Source organism: Salmo trutta, chromosome 1 (genome assembly GCF_901001165.1).
Source record: "Salmo trutta chromosome 1, fSalTru1.1, whole genome shotgun sequence".
NCBI classification, from domain to species: Eukaryota; Metazoa; Chordata; class Actinopteri; order Salmoniformes; family Salmonidae; genus Salmo; species Salmo trutta.
This window is the reverse complement of record NC_042957.1, coordinates 63,641,866-63,656,830: the sequence shown is the minus strand read 5'-3', so window position 1 is coordinate 63,656,830 and position 14,965 is coordinate 63,641,866. Positions and strand designations below refer to the sequence as shown.

At 45.2% G+C, this 14,965-nt stretch overlaps 1 protein-coding gene across 1 annotated transcript in view; it reads right to left on the bottom strand.

Annotated features, from left to right (window-relative positions):
* LOC115205003 (voltage-dependent T-type calcium channel subunit alpha-1I) overlaps positions 1–14,965 on the bottom strand; it is a gene marked incomplete in the record, with an annotated part of 276,994 nt that overhangs the window by 86,206 nt on the left and 175,823 nt on the right. The window contains 1 exon segment of the mRNA XM_029770574.1: positions 7,608–7,705. Within this exon segment, the coding sequence (XP_029626434.1) occupies positions 7,608–7,705 (98 nt within the window).

Sequence of the window (14,965 nt, the reverse complement as noted above, 5' to 3'; positions counted from 1 at the left end):
CCTCTAGTGGTGTGGGGACTGTGCTTTGGCAAAGTGGGTGGGGTTATATCCTGCCTGTTTGGCCCTGTCCAGGGATATCATCGGATGGGGCCACAGTGTCTCCTGACCCCTCCTGTCTCAGCCTCCAGTATTTATGTTGCAGTAGTTTATGTGTCGGGGCTAGGGTCAGTCTGTTATATCTGGAGTATTTCTCCTGTCTTATCCTGTGTCCTGTGTGAATTTAAGTATGCTCTCTCTAGTTCTTTCTTTCTTTCTCTCTCTCGGAGGACCTGAGCCTTAGGACCATGCCTCAGGACTACCTGGCATGATGACTCCTTGTTGTCCCCAGTCCACCTGGCTGTGCTGCTGCTCCAGTTTCAACTGTTCTGCCTGCGGCTATGGAACCCTGACCTGTTCACTGTGATTACTGTTATTTGACCATGCTGGTCATTTTTGAACATTTGAACATCTTGGCCATGTTCTGTTATAATCTCCACCTGGCACAGCCAGAAGAGGACTGACCACCCCTCATAGCCTGGTTCCTCTCTAGGTTTCTTCCTAGGTTTTGGCCTTTGTAGGGAGTTTTTCCTAGCCACCGTGCTTCTACACCTGCATTGCTTGCTGTTTGGGGTTTTAGGATGGGTTTCTGTACAGCACTTTGATATATCAGCTGATGTAAGAAGGGCTATATAAATATATTTGATTTGATTGGATAAGGGATGGACGTTTGACCACGGACACTTAGCAGATGCAGGCAATGAGGCAGTGATTGCTGAGATCTTGATTGAAAACAGCAGAGGTGTACTTGGAGGGCAAGTTGGTCAGGGTTGTACCAGCTGGGTTCCTTCATAATTTGTGTGAAATTGAGGGCATCTAGTTTAGATTGTAGGACTGCCGGGGTGTTAAGCATATCCCAGTTTAGGTCGCCTAACAGAACGAACTCTGAAGATAGATGGGGGGCAATCAATTCATATATGGTGTCCAGGGCACAGCTGGGAGCTGAGGGGGGTCTATAACAGGCGGCAACAGTGAGAGACTTATTTCTGTGAGAGATTAATTTTTAAAATTAGAAGCTAGAACTGTTTGAGCATAGACCTGGAAAGTAGGACAGAACTTTGCAGGCTATCTCTGGAGTAGATTGCAACTCCTCCCCCTTTGGCAGTTCTATCTTGATAGAAAATGTTGTAGTTGGGTATGGAAATCTCACAATTTTTGATGGCCTTCCTAAGCCAGGATTCAGACACGACAAGGATATCAGGGTTGGTGGAGTGTGCTAAAGCAGTGAGTAAAACAAACTTAGGGAGGAGGCTTCTGATGTTAACATGCATGAAACCAAGGCCTTTACGGTTACAGAAGTCAACAAATGAGAGTGCCTGGGGACACGCAGGGCCTGGGTTAACCACATCACCCGAGGAACAGAGGAGGAGTAGGATGAGGGTACGGCTAAAGGCTAGCAAAACTGGTCGTCTAGTGCGTTGGGGACAGAGAATAAAAGGAGCAGATTTCTGGGTGTGGTAGAATAGATTCAGGGCATAATGTACGGGGGGTGCGGGTACAGTGGAGGTAAACCCAGGCACTGAGTGATGATAAGAGAGGTTGCATCTCTGGACGGGCTAGTTATGCTAGGTGAGGTCACCGCATGTGTGGGAGGTGGGACAAAGGATGTATCAGAGGCATGTTGAGTGGGACCGGGGGCTCCGCAGTAAACTAAAACAATGATAACTATCCTAAACAACAGTGTACAAGGCATATTGACATTTGAGAGAGACATAAAGCGAGGCATAAAGCAATCACAGGTGTTGATTGGGAGAGCTAGCTAAGACAACAACGGGTAAGACAACAACAGCTAATCAGCTAAGACAACAACAACAGGTCAAATGGCGATGAATGGGCAGAGAGGGTCGGTTAACTACACTCAGGGCCTGAGTTCGAGGCTGGGGCCGACAGATAAACAAAAAATAAACAAAATGGAGTACCGTGATTAATGAACAGTCCAGCAGGCATTAGCTATGTAGACAAGTGATCGTAGGGTCCAGTGAACAGCAATAGATGGAACAGAGAAGCCGCATGGTAGTCTTTACTATGCTAGCATGCGGGAGACACGGCGTTTAAAGTTCGCAGGCCGGGGTAAGTAGAAGCGTCTGCTCCGATGTCCGGCAAAGGCCGGTTAAGGGCACAGCGGATAGAGTTACGTCGGTGGACCAGTCGTGGTGGTGAGGCGGGGCGCCGTGTCGACAAAGGGTCCAGACCAGATGGTGAAAGAGGTATTGTAGTTGTAGTAATTTTGTTTGCTAGCCGGGAGATGCGCCTGGCTCGCGGCTAACTGGTGCTAGCTTCGGGGCAGGGGCATTAGCCTCTATAGCCAACCGGTAGCAGCTAGCTAGCAGCAATGATCCGATGCAAAGGTCCAGGGCTTACGGCAAGGATCCAGAGGAGTAGTGGAATCTAGCCGTGTTGGGGTAGAGTCCGGGAGGCATCGGCTGAGTAGCCAAATGGTCACAGAGTAGGCTGGGAGGTGGGCCTGGCTCAGGGCTAGCTTCGGGCTGGGTCTTTCAGTGGCAGCTAGCTAGCAGTGATGATCAGGAGTAATGGTCCAGGGTTTACAGCAGGAATCCGGCGTTGTAGTGGAGAAAACAGTCCGATACTGGCAGGCTGGTAAATATTATCCAGCCTAAAAAAAAACGTCTGGTGTCTGTGCAGAAGGTAAGGCCGCTAGTAGTGGCTAACAATGACTAAATAGCTAGTAGCTAATTAGCTGGTTAGCTACTGATGGCTAGCTTTTGATGGAGGTTCTGGCTATAAGGTCCGTGTCACATTGGGTGAGGCGGGTTACCAGAAGGTATATTTAATTTAAAAATGGAAAAGAGATTGAACATGAATTTAAATATATACAAAAAATACAAAAAGTAAACGAGAGGACAACAAACCACGTCTGCAATCTTGGAAATGTATGTATGTCTACCTATAGAGGAACTAATGTATGTCTACCTATAGAGGAAATAATGTATGTATACCTATAGAGGAACTAATGTATGTCTACCTATAGAGGAACTAATGTATGTCTACCTATAGAGGAAATAATGTATGTATACCTATAGAATAACTAATGTATGTCTACCTATAGAGGAACTAATGTATGTATACCTATATAATAACTAATGTATGTCTACCTATAGAGGAACTAATGTATGTCTACCTATAGAGGAACTAATGTATGTATACCTATATAATAACTAATGTATGTCTACCTATAGAGGAACTAATGTATGTATACCTATATAATAACTAATGTATGTCTACCTATAGAGGAACTAATGTATGTATGCCTATTGAATAACTAATGTATGTCTACCTATAGAGGAACTAATGTATGTATACCTATAGAATAACTAATGTATGCCTACTTATAGAGGAACTAATGTATGTATACCTATAGAGGGACAATTATTACAATTCTTCACAGAGAAACAACGAAAATGGATATTCTGAGTCCATGTCAATGCTTAAACCACATTCAAAGACAATTTTTGAGGTCTGAAAAAAAGCTAACAAATGTAGATTTATTTGTGTAATTCCCATTTAATTGCGCATTTCCAAGAGATCAATGTGTCGTTCTAGAGATGTTTCTGTTGTTAGACATACTGCTGCAGCACGTCATGGCAGGAGTGCCCTTGTCAGATGGAACAGTTATCTGCACTGCTTGGTCATGTTGTCAACAGCATCGTCATGGCAGGAGTGCCCTTGTCAGATGGAACAGTTATCTGCACTGCTTGGTCATGTTGTCAACAGCATCGTCATGGCAGGAGTGCCCTTGTCAGATGGAACAGTAATCTGCACTGCTTGGTCATGTTGTCAACAGCATCGTCATGGCAGGAGTGCCCTTCTCAGATGGAACAGTAATCTGCACTGCTTGGTCATGTTGTCAACAGCATCGTCCAAAAACACACATCTCTTATCAATCTACTTTTCATTGGGAAGGCAGCTAAAGTGTTTTCATCAAAACCATTCACTTTAGCATGTGAAAACACATCATCCTACTCATTACTACACTCCCTCAATAACACCACTTTACCGTGGGCTTTGAACGGGGCACACTGGCTACATACAAGGTGTTACTGGCTACATACAGGGTGTTACTGGCTACATACAGGGTTCTACTGGCTACATACATGGGGTTACTGGCTACATACAGGGTGTTACTGGCTACATACAGGATGCTACTGGCTACATACAGGGTGATACTGGCTACATACAGGGTTATACTGGCTACATACAGGGTGATACTGGCTACATACAGGGTTATACTGGCTACATACAGGGTGTTACTGGCTGCATACAGGGTGATACTGGCTATATACAGGGTGTTACTGGCTACATACAGGTTACTGGCTACATACAGGGTTATACTGGCTACATATAGGGTGATACTGGCTACATACAGGGTGTTACTGGCTACATACAGGGTTATACTGGCTACATACAGGGTGATACTGGCTACATACAGGGTGTTACTGGCTACATACAGGGTGTTACTGGCTGCATACAGGGTTACACTGGCTACATACAGGGTGATACTGGCTACATACAGGGTTTTACGGGCTACATACAGGTTGATACTGGCTACATACAGGGTGATACTGGCTACATACAGGGTGTTACTGGCTACATACAGGGTGTTACTGGCTACATACAGGGTGTTACTGGCTACATACAGGGTTATACTGGCTACATACAGGGTTATACTGGCTACATACAGGGTGATACTGGCTACATACATGGTGTTACTGGCTACATACAGGGTGTTACTGGCTACATACAGGGTGTTACTGGCTACATACAGGGTGATACTGGCTACATACAGGGTGATAAATAAAAGTGCAGTATGTGTTTGCTCTACTACTGGCTCTGGGAGGATCTAAATGTGTTGGTTCCCTAGAGGTGCTTCATTAACACAGAATCACATTCAACTTAATTGGGTGGAGAGATGCAGGGATGGATAGATGGAGGGATGGATGTAAAGAAAATGAGGCAGGGCCTGAGAGTAGCACAGAAATGGAGAAAAGGAAGGAGGGGATGTCAAATGGAGAGAGAGAGAGAGAGAGAGAGAGAGAGAGAGAGAGAGAGAGAGACTACGCTATTATTCATCTTCTAGGAAGGGTACAAATTGGGTCTCTCTGGGGTCAATCTCAGCCGATGTTGTCTGTGTATATTAACTTGGTCAAAATGACCTCATGTCAAGCAATTGCTTTATATCTATTGTATCTCACCCCTATCTGGCCTAATGCAGAGGTGTGGACATACTCATCAGTTATCCATTCCCCTGGGTGCAACCATATGTTTATACTATACAGTGAGTGCTCACACACACACACACATATATATATACACACGAGCACTCATACAAATACAGGCGCGCGTGCACACACACACACACACACACACACACACACACACACACACACACACAGCATGTGTGTGTACGTGTGTGTGTGTCCCAGCATGTGTATTAGTGTGTTTGTTTACACATGTTCACCAGTCACCAGTCTGCCTATATCAGTTCCCCAAACATGACATCACTATCTGTATCACCCCTCCCTACTCCCTATAACTTCCTATCAGCTGGCGGAGCGAGGCAATGACATGCACTAATTCAATGACAATTCATATTTAACGAGTTACCCAGGTGGCAACACCCACTGAAACATTGATAAGGGAACAGAGTCTTCAGCGCTCCCAAATCGCAATTATGTTTGGGAATGTGTCTTCAAAATGGGAATTATCGTCAGCACTGAAGGAAAACTGTTTTCCCAGGTAATTAGTGCTAGGATTAATCTCTGTGTGTGTAATGGACCAGACGAGAGAGTAATGTCTTCACTAATTCTCATCACAGAGAGAGGCGAGTTGGAGGTGTGTGATGTGTGCATGTGTGTGTTTTATGTGTTTATAAGTACTGGTTTCTCTACGTGCCAATAATTCTCATTAGAGACAGACTGTGCCATAGAACACCTGCACTCACTAAATGTACCTGCAGACTGATGACTCCAGCACACCTCTCTGTCTCTCGGTTTCCACACCATTAGTCCATTAGCGTTAGCAGTGATCTGTGTTTCTTTGCCATTAGCTTAGCCCATTAGGCTATTAGCTCTGAGGGAAAGGAAAGGAAACAAGTAAAGGATGCAAGGATAAGGATGACAGCTGTTTGGAACATGTCCTGTTTCACTGTGTTTCAGTACACTGTCTCACTAGCTCACAGCATGCATATCAGTGTTAGCCGCTATTAGCCAGTTAGCTCTAGTAAAGAGGAGATAAGGAAATGCTACCTGAGTCTCACTGATACCACTATCTGTGTGTTATTCACTGTTAGCCACTGTTAGCATTAGCGGATAAATGCTATCACTTTCACTGACTGGAAGTGAATGGAGAGATTAGCTGACCCTCGCTTGATCGGTCTAATTGGTGCTTACGATGATTAGAAGCTGTCTGAGGTAAGGGGAAAATCAATAGGTGTTTACAATTTTGTCTGAGAACAGAGTTGTATTTGAGAGGGATGGGTTTGGGGTCAGAGAGAGAGCAGTGATCTACATTACAGGAGGATATGTACATCTGTAAGGGACTCTGTTGTAGTAGAGGGCATCTGATAGGAGATGGGCTGCTCAGATCAAACAGCACTGTCCTGGGGTTATGCAGTTAGAACAGAGTAGAGGATCACAGCAAAGTCGAAGGACATATACAATGACTGTACTGATTGAATGGAGAAAACATTAGGAACACTTTCCTAATATTGAATTGCACCCCAGCTTTTGCCCTCAGAACAGCCTCAATCTGTCAGGGCATGGACTCTACAAGGTGTCGAAAGCGTTCCACAGGGATGCTGGCCCATGTTGACTCCAATGCTTCCCACAGTTGTGTCAAGTTGGCTGGATGTCCTGTGGGTGGTGGACCATTCTTGATACACATGGGAAACTGTTGAATGTGAAAACCCAGCAGCGTTGCAGTTCTTGACACAATCAAACCAGTGAGCCTGGCACCTACTACCATGTCCTGTTCAAATGCACTTAAATCTTTTGTCTTGCCCATTCACTCTCTGAATGGCACACATGCACAATCCATGTCTCAATTGTCTCAAGGCCAAGATCCTTATTTAACCTGTCTCCTCCCCTTCATCTATACTAATTGAAGTGGATTGAACAAGTGACATCAATAAGGGATCATAGCTTTCACCTGGATTCACCTGGTCAGTCTATGTCATGGAAAGAGTGGACGTTCCTAATGTTTTGTACACTCAGTGTAGACATGTCACAGACAGACAGACAGACAGACAGACAGACAGACAGACAGACAGACAGACAGACAGACAGACAGACAGACAGACAGACAGACAGACAGACACAAACAGATGGACAGACAGACAAACAGAGATAAACAAGACAGAGAGAGAGAGCGAGAGACAGACAGACAGACAGAGAGACAGACAGAAAGAGACAGACTGACAGAGAGACAGACAGAAAGAGACAGACTGACAGAGAGACAGACAGAAAGAGAGAGAGAGAGAGAGTGTGTGAGAGAGAGAGAGAGAGAAAGAGAGAGAGAGAGAGAGAGCGAAAGAGAGACAGCGAGACAGAACTCACTGGGTACTCTGTTGATGGCTTTGAGGGGTCTGAGGACCCTGACTGTCCTGATGGCTGAGAGGTTGATGTTCTGCAGGTCCAACGAGTACTCCACCATCCTACACAGAGAGAAACACACATAGGAGTCAAGGAACTGTGTTTGTGTGAGAGAGAGAGCATTTACTGTACACATGACTCACTGACACATTCTCAGTTCCCATTTGTTCTACAGAATCTCATTTTAAATCCATCCATATACAGCAAGGCCCAAGAGGGCTCTTTGCCTCAGGCAAGATCTCTGAGTGCCTCTCCAATCCGTCTACAGGTTACATCCCATTTTCAGGATCTAAGCCTGCCGCAACACTGCACCAAAGCAACTGTGGGGTTAACTCATGGGTTAACTCATGAACTGCTGGGTTAACCCATGATCCAAAATGGCAGATATGAGTGCATATACAGTTTCCCCATTTATGATGTGCTCACATCTGAGCCAGTGTTTATTCTCATTCAGACAGTAAGGTATTGTCTCAGAGTATCTTTGAAGCAGAGGGAAGGAAGGGTAGAGGGGAGAGAGCTATGAATTATCATATCATTTTAATTCAATTGTACAATTATGGGAGCATCTTTGCAGTACCCACAGTATCAACAGGCTAAAAGGAGAGAAAGAGTGTAAGGGAGAGACGGAGAAGCAGAGAAAGAGAGAGAGACCTACAGCTCATCTCTTGGCTGTAGTACTGTAGATTACTTTATCACTGACCTCAACCCAGAGTCTCTCAGAGTGTTCACAGTCAGCCCACTGACAACCCTATCATATCACAGAAAAATCACAGTCTACCTGAACAGAGCAATACTCAGTCATGAGGCATCAAAGCCAAGGGACCAGCACAATATTAAGAAATGCTTAGATGGAAGGAAAGTAGTGTAAAAAATTACCAAAAACAATTAGGCAACAACAAATTCAAGCCATTTCAGACAACTTCCTGGACAAAACATTTCACTGTAAAAGTGAAGGTGTAAACTTGGCAGTAGAAAGCCTAAACAGTATATTTGACCTTTCAGCTTCCCTATTAAATCAAAAAATGTCAAGCAGACAACCTAAGAAAATTAACAACAATGACAAATGGTTTGATGAAGAATGCAAAAACTTAAGAAAGAAATTGAGAAACCTGTCCAACCAAAAACATAGAGACCCAGAAAACCTGAGTCTACGCATTCACTATGGCGAATAACTAAAACAATACAGAAATACACTACGGAAAAAGAAGGAACAGCTCGTCAGAAATCAGATCAATATAATTGAAGAATCCATAGAATCTAATCACTTCTGGTAAAATTGGAACACACTAAACAAACACAAAGAGTAATCTATCCAAAATGGAGATGTATGGATAAACCACTTCTCTAATCTTTTTGTTTCTATAATAAATAACAAACAGCAAAAATGTATACATGATCAATTACAAATCTTAGAATCAGCTATCAAAGACTATCAGAACCCACTGGATTCTCCAATTACATTGAATGAACTACAGGACAAAATACAAACCCTCCAACCCAAAAAGACCTCTGATGTTGATGGTATCCTACATGAAATGATAAAATATAAAATAAACTCTTTAACATCATCCTCATCTCTGTCATCTTCCCCAATATTTGGAACCAAGGACTGATCACCCCAATCCACAAAAGTGGATACAAACTTGACCCCAATAACTACCGTGGGAAATGCGTCAACAGCAACCTTGGGACAATCCTCTGCATTATCATTAACAGCAGATATTGTACATTTCCTCAGTGAAAACAATGTACTGAGCAAATGTCAAATTGGCTTTTTAACATATTACCGTACGACAGACCGCACATTCACACTGCACACCATAATTGACAAACAAACAAACAAACCAAAACAAAGGCAACGTCTTCTCATGCTTTGTTGACTTCAAAAAAGCTTTTGACTCAATTTGGAATGAGGGTCTGCTATACAAATTGATGGAAAGTGGTGTTGGGGGAAAAAACATACAACATTATAAAGTCCATGTGCACAAGCAACACGTGTTTGGTTAAAATGGGCAAAAACCACAGATTTCTTTCCACAGGCCTGTGGGGTGAGACAGGGGTGCAGCTTAAGCCCCACCCTCTTCAACATATATATAAACTAATTGGCAAGGGCACTAGAAGTCTGCAGCACCTGGCCTCACCCTACTAGAATCTGAAGTCAAATGTCTACTGTTTGCTGATGATCTGGCGCTTCTGTCCCCAACCAAGTAGGGCCTACAGCAGCACCTAGATCTTCTGCACAGATTCTGTCAGACCTGGGCCCTGACAGTGAATCTCAGTAAGACAAAAAAATGGTATTCCAAAAAAGGTCCAGTCGCCAGGACCACAAATACAAATTCCATCTAGCCACCGTTGCCCTAGACCACACAAAAAAACTATACATACCTCAGCCTAAACATCAGCGCCACAGGTAACTTCCACAAAGCTGTGAACGATCTGAGAAACAAGGCAAGATGGGGCCTTCTATGCCATTCAAAGGAACATAACATTTGACATACCAATTAGGATCTTGCAAAAAATACTTGAATCAGTTAAAGAACCCATTGCCCTTTATGGTTGTGAAGTCTGGGGTCTGCTCACCAACCAATAATTCACAAAATAGGACAAACAACAAATTAAGACTCTGCATGCAGCATTCTGCCAAAATACCCTCCGTGTACAATGTAAAACAGAAAATAATATATGCAGAGCAGATTTAGTCCGATACCCGCTAATTATCAAAATCCAGAAAAGAGCCATTCTACAAATTCTAATTCTACAACCACCTAAAAGGAAGCGTTTCCTAAACCTTCCATAACAAAGCCATCACCTACAGAGAGATGAACCTGGAGAAGAGTCCCCTAAGCAAGCTGGTAAGGGGCTCTGTTCACAAACACAAACACACCCCACAGAGCCCCTGGACAGCTACACAATTAGACCAAACCAAATCATGAGAAAACAAAAAGATAATTACTTGACATATTGGAAAGAATTAACAAAAAAAACAAAGCAAACTAGAATGATATTTGGCCGAATACCTGACCACTGTGACTGACCCAAAATGAAGGAAAGCTTTGACTATGTACAGACTCATTGAGCATAGCCTTGCTATTGAGAAAGGTCTCCGTAGGCGAGAGAAGACAGGCTATGTGCAACACTGCCCACAAAATGAGGTGGAAACTGAGATGCATTTCCTAACCTCCTGCCAAATGGATGACCATATTAGATACACATACAGTTGAAGTCAGAAGTTTACATACACCTTAGCCAAATACATTTAAACTCAGTTTTTCACAATTCCTGACATTTAATCCTAGTAAACAATCCCTGCCTTAGGTCAGTTAGGATCACCACTTCATTTTAATAATGCGAAATGTCAGAATAATAGTTGAGAGAATGATTTATTTCAGCTTTTATTTCACATTCCCAGTGGGTCAGAAGTTTACATACACTCAATTAGTATTTGGTAGCATTGCATTTCAATTGTTTAACTTGGGTCAAACTTTTCGGGTAGGATTCCACAAACTTCCCACAGAAGTTGGGTGAATTTTGGCCCATTCCTCCTGACAGAGCTGGTGTAACTGAGTCAGGTTTGTAGGCCTGCTTGCTCGCACACACTTTTTCAGTTCTGCCCACACATTTTCTATAGGATTGAGGTCAGGGCTCAGTGATGGCCACTCCAATACCTTGACTTTGTTGTCCTTAAGCCATTTTGCCACAACTTTGGAAGTATGTTTGGGGTCATTGTCCATTTGGAAGACCGACTGATGTCTTGAGATGTTGCTTCAATATATCCACATAATTTACCTCCCTCATGATGCCATCTATTTGGTGAAGTGCAGCAGTGCCTCTTGCAGCAAAGCACCCCCACAACATGATGCTGCCCCCCCCGTGATTCATGATTGGGATGGTATTCTTCGGCTTGCAAGCCTCCCCCTTTTTCATCCAAACATAACGATAGTCATTATGGCCAAACAGTTCTATTTTTGTTTCATCAGACCAGAGGACATTTCTCCAAAAGTACTATCTTTGTGCAGTTGCAAACTGTAGTCCGGCTTTTTTATGGCGGTTTTGGAGCAGGGTGTCATGTCCTGACCATAGAGAGCTCTTATTTTCTATGGTAGAGTAGGTCAGGGCGTGACTGAGTTTTTTTCTAGTTATTATTTTCTATGTGGGGTTCTAGTTTAGTTTTTCTATGTTTTGGTGATTTGTATGATTCCCAATTAGAGGCAGCAGGTTATCGTTGTCTCTAATTGGGGATCATACTTAAGTAGCATTTTTTTCCACCTGTGGGTTATGGGATATTGTTTATGTGTAGTTGCATTGTCGTCACGTTTCGTTTATTCTTTATTGTTTTTGTATTTTGCTTAGTTTCACTTCTAATAAAAGATGTGGAACGCTACTCACGCTGCGCCTTGGTTCGACTATACACACAAATGTGACAGAATATCCCATCAAACCAGGACCAAGCAGCGTGCCCATGAAGAGGAAGTATCCTGGACTTGGGAAGAGATTCTGGATGGGAAGGGATCCTGGACTTGGGAAGAAATCCTGACAGGACAGGATCGCATTCCATGGCGGAGACGCAAGCGGTGAAGGAAGGACAGCGATGACGACAGGGTTCGTGGCCATGACACAAGCCCAAGAAGCAACCTCAAAATAGTTTTTGGGGGGGCTCACGGGGTGGTCGGCGAAGTGGAGGGGTGAGTCAGAGACCGTCGAGGAGTTATTGGATAAATTGGAGGAGAGTGAATGGAGGGGAGAGTTGGAGACCTTCAAGGAATTGTTGGATAAACTGGAGGAGAGGCACGGCATTTGCCCTGAGGAGCGTGTTAGCCATCCCCGCCACCTGAGTCAGTTCCCCGTACTCGTCCTGAGAAGTGTGTTAAAGTTCCGGTACAATTGAGGCCGGCTATATGCACCAGGTCTCCAGTGCGCCTTCACAGCCCGGTACGTCCTGAGCCAACTCCCCGTACTCACCGTGGGGAGCGTGTGACCGGTCAGGCACCATGTTTTGCGGTGATTCGCACAGGTGTCTCCAGTGCGCATCCACAGCCCAGTGCGTCCTGTGCCAGCTACCCGCACTTGCCGTGCGAAAATGGTCATCTGTCCAGGACGCGTTGTGCCAGCTCCATGCTCCAGACCTCCAGTGCACCTCCACAGTCCAGTACGTCCTGTGCCTGCTCCTCGCGCTCGCCCTGAGGTGTGTGTCACCAGCCCGGTACCACCAGTGCCGGCCCCACACACCAGGCTTCCGGCGACGATCCCCAGTCCAGTACGTCCTGTGCCTGCTCCTCGCACTCTCCCTGAAGTGCGTGTTCCCAGTCAGGTACTTCCTGTGCCTGCTCTTCGCACTCTCCCTGAAGTGCGTGTCCTCAGTCAGGTACATGCTGTGCCTGCTCCCCGCACTCGCCCTGAAGTGCGTGTCACCAGTTTGGCGCCACCTGTGCCAGTTCCATGCACTAGGCCTCCAGTGCGCCTTCCCAGTCAGGTACGTCCTGTGCCTGCTCCCCGCACTCGCCCTGAGGTGTGTGTTACCAGTCTGGCACCACCTGTGTCGGCCTCACGCATCAGGCCTCCAGTGTGCCTTCCCGTTCCAGAGCTTCTGGTGACAGTTCCCAGTCCAGAGCTTCCAGCAACAGTTCCCAGTCCAGAGCTTCCGGCGACAGTTCCCAGTCCAGAGCTTCCGGCGACAGTTCCCAGTCCAGAGCTTCCGGCGACAGTTCCCAGTCCAGAGCTTCCGGCGACAGTTCCCAGTCCAGAGCTTCCGGCGACAGTTTCCAGTCCAGAGCTTCCGGCGACAGTTTCCAGTCCAGAGCTTCCGGCGACGTTTCACAGTCTGTAACCTCCAACGACGGTCCACAGTCTGGAACCTCCAACGACGGTCCACAGTCCGGAACCTCCAACGACGGTCCACAGCCCGGAACCTCCAACGACGGTCCACAGCCCGGAACCTCCAACGACGGTCCACAGCCCGGAACCTCCTGAGACGGCCCACGGTCCGGAACCTCCTGAGACGGCCCACGGTCCGGAACCTCCTGAGACGGCCCACGGTCCAGAACCTCCTGAGACGGTCAATGGTTCGGGACCTCCAGCTCCAAGGCCAGAGTCTTCTTCTGAATTGGTGCCCAGTCCAGGCACAGTGTTCAGCCTGGGTCCATGGCTGGACCTGCAGGATGAGCGGGTTCTTCGGCCCGCACTAGAGCCGCCCCCGATGCTGGTGGATCTGCGGGATGAGCGGGTTCTTTGTCCCTCACCAGAGCCGCCACCGACACTAGACACCCCCCCCCCAACCCTCCCTTTTTGTTTCAGGTTTTGCGGTCGGAGGGGTTCTAGTTTATTTTTCTATGTTTTGGTGATTTGTATGATTCCCAATTAGAGGCAGCTGGTTATCGTTGTCTCTAATTGGGGATCATACTTAAGTAGCATTTTTTCCACCTGTGGGTTATGGGATATTGTTTATGTGTAGTTGCATTGTCGTCACGTTTCGTTTATTCTTTATTGTTTTTGTATTTTGCTTAGTTTCACTTTCTAATAAAAGATGTGGAACGCTACTCACGCTGTGCCTTGGTCCGTCTATACACACGAACATGACACAGGGGCTTCTTCCTTGCTGGGTTATGTAGATATAGGACTCGTTTTACTGTGGATATAGATACTTTTGTACATGTTTCCTCCAGCATCTTCACAAGGTCCTTTGCTGTTGTTCTGGGATTGATTGGGACTTTTTGCACCAAAGTACGTTAATCTCTAGGAGACAGAACATGTCTCCTTCCTGAGCGGTATGACTGCTGCGTGGTCCCATGGTGTTCATACTTGCATACTATTGTTTGTACAGATGAATGTGGTACCTTCAGGCATTTGGAAATTGCTCACAAGGATGAACCAGACTTGTGGAGGTCTACATTTTTTTCTGAGGTCTTGGCTGATTTCTTTTGATTTTCCCATGATGTCAAGCAAAGAGGCACTGAGTTTGAAGATAGGCCTTGAAATACATCCACAGGTACACCTCCAATTGACTCAAATTATGTCAATTAGCTTATCAGAAGCTTCTAAAGCCATGACATCATTTTCTGGAATTTTCCAAGCTGTTTAAAGGCACAGTCAACTTAGTGTATGTAAACTTCTGACCCACTGGAATTGTGATACAGTAAATTATAAGTGAAATAATCTGTCTGTAAACAATTATTGGAAAAATTCCTTGCGTCATGCACAAAGTAGATGTCCTAACCGACTTGCCAAAACTATAGTTTGTTAACAAGAAATTTGTGGGGTGGTTGAAAAACAAGTTTTAATGACTCCAACCTAAATGTAGGTAAACTTCCGACTTCAACTGTATTTCC